Below are 6,261 nucleotides of genomic sequence, written 5' to 3'. Positions count from 1 at the left end.
AACTGGAAGAGAGCAAGGAAGACTTGTGGGTGCGGGAACGAGGAGGAGGAGGAGCAGCAGCGATCAACTGAATCACCTCGTGAAGTTGAAGGAGTAGGTTGAGAACAACTTAGAGATGCTCAACTTGCTGTCATAACATCAAGAACTCTAGCTTCCATCCTCATCCTCCTCCTCCTCCTCCTCCTCCTCCTCCTCCTATGCCTCCTTCTCGTCTCCTTCCCTTCCCTCTGCCCCTCCCTGCTCCTCCTCTCCATCCGGCTTCTCTCACCTCGGCATATAGGAAGCGACCTTCTTTCGCATCTCCCCGGCAGCCATCTTGGCCTTGACAAGCGACGCCTTGACTTGGCTGTAGTCTCGTAAGCCTCCTCTCCCCTCCCATACGCTCTTTCCCGCTATCTTCATCCCCTCTCCTGTCTTCCTTGTTCCCTTCCCCTCCGCCCCGCCCTATCCTCCCTCCATCCTTCACCTTGCCGTGGAATTGGCCAAAGCGACCGTCGAGTTTGCGATGAATTTGATGTCCCTGGTCACGTTCTTGGCGATTAACTTGGACTTGTCGATAACCTTAATCACCAGCGTCAGCCACGACTTCACGAGCGCCTCCCCACCCTCCTCCTCCTCCTCTCCTACAACAACCATTACCACTACCTTCCACCTCCACTGTATCCAGCATCTCCACTCCCCCCCTCCCCCCTCCCCCCTCATCATCATCATCATCATATCCCTACTGCACCACCAGCACCTCCATCGCGACTCGGCGCTGTCCTACCTTCTGACTGATGCTTTTCGACGATTTCAGCGCGGTGGTGGTCGTGTTCTGAATGGTCTGGAGATTCGTCAGAGGTAGGAGGGAGGGGGGGGATGGACGAAGAGACCAGGAGAGTTGCGACCGACACATTCTCCAGCTCCTTCCTGCGGCGCTCGATGAACCTCGTCACGTTGTGCTCCCACTCTGTCACCACCCATGAGGAACTTCGAACTTTCCAGCACCGACACCAACAACAACCCCCCCCAACACCTCCTACCTTCGACTGGCAGCTCAACTTCCCCCCAAATTTCAGGATACTTGGAGTCCAAGACTGACTGTGCAAGCAGGTATCAGCAAATATCTCGATCCTTTGCTCCCAAGGCTCCTCTCCCACCACCTGCTCTCCCCTCACTTCTCATCCTCCGCTCTCTTGCATGATCCACTTCTTCACTCCTCCTATCATCCACCTCCCCAGAAAGTGCACAACCTGAGTGAAGTCGACAGGGCGGGTCGCATACAACCATGAGGTCAACATTCCGAAGACTGCAGCAGTTGTCAGCAGCAGATGTGAGACGCCAGAAGTTGTTGATGCCTGGCAAGACTTTCAGGCTGTCGAATCCAGCTCCGCCACGATATTGCTTGAGAGAGACGATCTTGACGTATCTGGTGCCCTGGAGATCAGCAAACACTCTCCAACAAAGCTTTCTCCTCCTTCCATCCCCATCCCCATCCCTTCACAATCACCCTCCTCTCCCTTCCTCGATCTCTGCATCTCACCTGCACAACTGACTCTTGAACGAGACCAGCTGAGACGAGCAGAAGGGAAGCCCCGGCTTCAACCATCCCTGACATCCATCCACATGTCAACCATCATCCCGGGTACCCCGTCACCGCCTCCTCCCCACACCTTGTGTGCGACCCTCCACTTCTTCCCGTCGTTGCTGACGAGGACCTGGAAGTCTCTCGTGCCAGCCTTGACCTGCTGCTTGTCCTTGTACGACGATGCCTTGTTGGAGATGAGCAGCCCTCCGATCCTTCGCTCCTCCCCTGCTACAGCCGTGAATAGGAGGAACGAGATGGTGGAGGCTGAAGACCGAGGTCAAGGACGACGCGTTTGCTAGACAGCCTCCCAGACTTGATCGTGTGGGGGATGGAGTAAACCTGCGATCCCCTCTTGATCTCCTCAACGTGCCGGGCGGTCGCCGACTTGCACTGCTGGAGACTGGCTGAGATCAACTTTGACACGTTCTTTGACAGCTGGACGCCGGTGCTCGTCAGATTTTTGGACTCCCGCAGGATCGTCTGGGCTGCAAGCAATGATTGTCATCCAACGTTTTCATCACAGACGGCAAGGAAGCAACACCTGCTTCTCCCCCGGTCTCGCTCGCAGCAGCCCACAGAGCTTGCAAGAGATCCAACGTCTCCTGGGCCCCGACTTTCACCTTGCTCTCATACCACTCCTGCGTTGTGTTCAGAGCTGCTTCAGTCCGATTGCCCATGACAGCCGCTGCGTCCGAGAGGAGTTTGCAGACAGTCGTGGTGCATTCTTGGATCATCCGAGACGTTTGATTGAGAGCATCCTGCAAGCTAAACGCCTGGGCCTTTACCGCCTCCTCCTCCTTCTTGTGCGGACAAAGAGCGTGGAGGAGGGCAGTAGCAACAACTAGAGAGAGGGAGGCAGCTGCTGCCTCCTTGGGATGCTGCTTGTACAACTCTGCTGCGCGGTCGATCGATAACTGCGTCTTCTCAACAGCAAAGGACCCAAACGCGTCTGCGGTTTCCTTGACCTTTCTGCTCATGTCCACCACTCCCTGCTTGGCGTTGTACAGAGCAGTGGAAATCAGCTCGAGGTTCGATCCCAGGGGGCCGGATTCTTGCAGCACGTGCGCTTTGTTGCCCCGCCGAGCATCAGCAAGGTACATCGGCAGATTCTGCCGAGAGTGCTGAGGCAGTCTCGAGTTCGAGAGAGCAACATGTAAGGAGGCGCTGCCGTGGATCTCGGCAACGGTGGCAGAGATAAGTTGCAGGAGAAGGAAGGATCGAAGGGGGGGCATCTGATACGACATGTAGTGACACTGCTGCTGTTAGGGAGGATAAGAGGATCAAGGGGAAACGACTCGGGGCTTGGGTCTGGTGCTTCTGACCAGTCTACGCACAGCGGAAGAACATCATCTGCTAGAAACATGCAAGTCAAAGAGAGTTTCCTCAAGGAGGAGATGTGCGTGTGAAGACATTATGGTGATGTCTTGCTTTCGTTGACCTGCCCTACACCCATGCATCCTTGTCTCACGATCGACAACCACGATACAGTTGATGTGCATGCACAGCATCATCCACTTCGATGTATGCATCTTCATCCCAGTATCTGCCATTGCGACTGCATAGGAAAACCTCTCTCGCTCCCCTCCTCCATCCCCGCTCCGGGCAATCCCAAAATCGTCCCAACATCAGAGTTTGTGCTGACTCAAACCAATAAATGTCTTCACATGTATGACATCCTTCCTCTCCCTTAATGGAATTCTGCACTATTACGTAACTCAGATGATACATGGATGGTATGGAAGGGAGACCGTTCCCTGTTCCCTCAGCTACTCTCTACTGCCAACCAAGGAAATCATTAGGAGGAATCCTCTTTTCTTCCCTCCCTCGTTCCTGCTCTACTCCACGAGCTCTCTTCTGACTATCTCCTTCTTGCTACAACATGTTGACACCATGAAGGTCTTGTTCTAAGATCTCCTCTCTCCTTTTCTCTCTTCGTACTGCCTTCCCGCCATGGTTCGCAATGTGACGGCGCCGAGGAGTGTGGGGACACAAGGGACAAGGGGGTAGGGGTACACACATGTGCAGTGGGGGTAGTGAAGATAGGGGTAGATGGTGATTTTCTTCCGAAAGATTGGACCTAGGAGGTAGGGTAGGGTACCCAAAAGTTGGGGTACAGGATGAACAAGGGTGGGTAGACCTCAATAAAATAGGGCAGATCAAGAGAGTAGCCGGTAGGGTTCACCGGGATCCGGCCAAATCAAAGGGGTGGTATTCACAAAAGTACCGGTACTGTAATTGAGAAAAAATATTGACAGGTTGGGGTGGGTACTTTTCGGGGTAGGGGGGTGGAGTAGTAGTTATTCGGATGAAGGGTGTAGCGCTGGAAAGAAGGGGTACAGAAGGCGGGTAAAATTTTCATTGGTAGGGTATGTTGACTAGGGGTATATTTATCTTTTGAAAATGGGGTAGTGAAGACCATCAAAGGTTCTCAATAGGGTGGGGTATATGTTTTGAAAATTTGAATTGAGATTTCCGACATAAAAAAACAGGGGGTACTTCAAGATGACAAGGGGGAGGGGTATATTTGAGGGTAAAAGTAGGGGTAGATGCGACACAGGGGGGTTCTATAGTGGTGCCAGGGTAGCACAAGCAGTAAAGCACCTCAGAACCGGTAGTATAACAGAACAATGGAGGGGTAATACCTGAAGCCTGCCACCCTAGCAAGGGTAGGGTTACCCTTCAAGTATACCAGGGTGGGGGTAGTTTTATATGCCGAAAGGGGGTACCTTTATCACCCTGTTCATCACCAGCGAGATCTAGTTTGGGACTGAGGGAGGATGAGGGTAAAATGATGACCCTACCCCCACGGCGACCATTTTTAGACCTCCGATCCTCCCAGATCAGCATCCACCTACCTTGGAGGTCTGGCTCGAGTCATCACTACCACTACCCCTTTTTGTCCATCAAATACCCACCCTTTTCTAATATCGGTGCACTGGCTGTAGTACCCCCACCCCTGGACATTGCACCCTCCCCCCGATACGTCACATTCGGCAGTGCGAAAACCATGACATCACCGGTGGTCCGGATTTTCCCATAGTACCCCTCAATTATCCACGAAGAAAGGCAATATAGGGGGTATAATAGGACCCCCACCCCCCAACGTGATCCCCTTGATGCTCCACCCCACCACTTATAAGCACTTTCTCCTTGAACCCCCTGCACCGCCATGGCTGCCCTCCTCCTCCTCCTCCTTCAGGCCACTGCCACCTCAGCCTTTCTCCTCTCATCTCCCTCCTCTGTCTTGACATCATCCTCTCCTGCCTCGTCCCTTTCCCTTGCGTCGCAGAGATCTTCCTCTCCTCTCCATGCCCGCCCGACTCCGTGTCTCGGCGCTCCATCGTTCCATGCGCAGCAGAAGGGCTTGATTTCTCTGCGCATGTCCGAGGATAACGAAGAGGAGATGGCAAAGAAGTACTATGAGCAGAACTCAGGCCTCGGATACAGGAAGAACGATCAGGATGTCTTGCTTTTTGCCACAGGTGAGTCAAACCTAAACCCCCTGGACTTACTTGCGACCATTTTCGTTTCCCTCTGGTCGAGGCGTGTTGAAAGCACCTCGGACTCCACAGTCGTCTGTTCCTAGTTGTTTACTTGTCCTTCTCCTACATGTTGGCTCCCGCGATCTTTCCTTGAGCCTTCTCTCCCTTCCTGCCGTTACATCCGGTGACGCATGTGACAGGTGCCCTCATCCTCTTCATCCCCCTCATCTTCGTCGGGATCGCCATTGCGACAGGATACGTTCCTCTGGATTACTTGAGATAAGCGTGCCTTGATGTCAAACTCCTCCTCCTCCTCCTCCTGCATCGATCTTGTTAAGTCGAATGTGCGAATCATAAGGAGGGGAGGGGAGGATAGTCCTTACCTCCCATCAGCCCTGCTCCTACCCGCAAGGACAAGGACAAGGACAAGGACAAGGACGAGGACAAGGACAAGGACAAGGATGGAGGCATGTTAATCAAGAACCCACCAACTTGTTCGTAACAAGCGATACGAAAGGGGGGGGGGGGGAGGGGGGGGGGTCGGGATCGCACCTTCTCATCTATCATCTGCTGTGACAGGCTGAGAGAGTCTTGATCGGGAGCTCCCCTTCCTCTCCCCATCGCTCCCATCCGCAGGCTGCAGACACACTCTCGTTGCTGATCGTCTCTGACCCACACGCTGAGGCCCTTGCGGGAAACCAGACCTGAGGAGGAAAAGCAATCAGGAATGGAAAACATCAAATGAGTTGGAACCCACAAGTTTGAGGGGTGAAGCTCATGACAACTCCCATCATCATCCACACTGATGCAACCGGGATAAGAATGCTCTTGGGAGACATGATGGCTGTCATCCCTCCCCGAACTCCTGCTGAAATGCTATCAGCTCAGAAAATCAACTTTTGAGTCGTTATCGAGGAAACGGGGGAGGGGGGAGGGTAGTAGATATGATATCTTGCTGCTTTGTGAGCTTCTCAGACTCTCTTAGTCTCTCAATCCATCTATTATCTCTTTCATCTATGCAGCCATCTCCCCGCTCAAGACCATCCTCGCGTTCCCATCATTCTGTATCTTCAAACATTTTTTCACGACTGCAACAGTATAACTACGTTCGCTTGGCATGACAAAAGCAACTGACGACCATCCATGTCACATCTGCGCATCCGCTTCTTCCTTGTATGCACATCCTCTCCTCCCCTCCCTACTCCCCTCCCG

At 53.3% G+C, this 6,261-nt stretch overlaps 2 protein-coding genes across 2 annotated transcripts in view; one reads left to right on the top strand and one right to left on the bottom strand.

The window, feature by feature from the left end:
• GUITHDRAFT_145581 (hypothetical protein) overlaps window positions 1-2,811 on the bottom strand; it is a gene marked incomplete at both ends in the record, with an annotated part of 3,414 nt that extends 603 nt beyond the window's left edge. Inside the window, 11 exons of the mRNA XM_005823541.1 lie at window positions 77-127; window positions 269-346; window positions 467-657; window positions 767-823; window positions 873-949; window positions 1,023-1,080; window positions 1,213-1,288; window positions 1,523-1,590; window positions 1,653-1,792; window positions 1,840-2,052; window positions 2,109-2,811. Coding sequence (XP_005823598.1) covers window positions 77-127; window positions 269-346; window positions 467-657; window positions 767-823; window positions 873-949; window positions 1,023-1,080; window positions 1,213-1,288; window positions 1,523-1,590; window positions 1,653-1,792; window positions 1,840-2,052; window positions 2,109-2,811 — 1,712 coding nt within the window. The remainder of the gene's footprint in view (window positions 1-76; window positions 128-268; window positions 347-466; window positions 658-766; window positions 824-872; window positions 950-1,022; window positions 1,081-1,212; window positions 1,289-1,522; window positions 1,591-1,652; window positions 1,793-1,839; window positions 2,053-2,108) is intronic.
• A 1,912-nt stretch (window positions 2,812-4,723) lies between these two features.
• On the top strand, window positions 4,724-5,458 carry GUITHDRAFT_165676 (hypothetical protein). Its single transcript, XM_005823540.1, has 2 exons — window positions 4,724-5,049; window positions 5,250-5,458. The coding sequence occupies exons 1-2, from the start codon at window positions 4,737-4,739 to the stop codon at window positions 5,330-5,332; spliced, it is 396 nt and encodes a 131-aa protein (XP_005823597.1). The 5' UTR covers window positions 4,724-4,736; the 3' UTR covers window positions 5,333-5,458.
• Window positions 5,459-6,261: the final 803 nt, after the last annotated feature.

This window comes from Guillardia theta (assembly GCF_000315625.1).
Source record: "Guillardia theta CCMP2712 unplaced genomic scaffold GUITHscaffold_106, whole genome shotgun sequence".
Taxonomy (NCBI): Eukaryota; class Cryptophyceae; order Pyrenomonadales; family Geminigeraceae; genus Guillardia; species Guillardia theta.
Note: the sequence above shows the minus strand (reverse complement) of the source record. Positions and strands in the feature narration are given on the sequence as shown.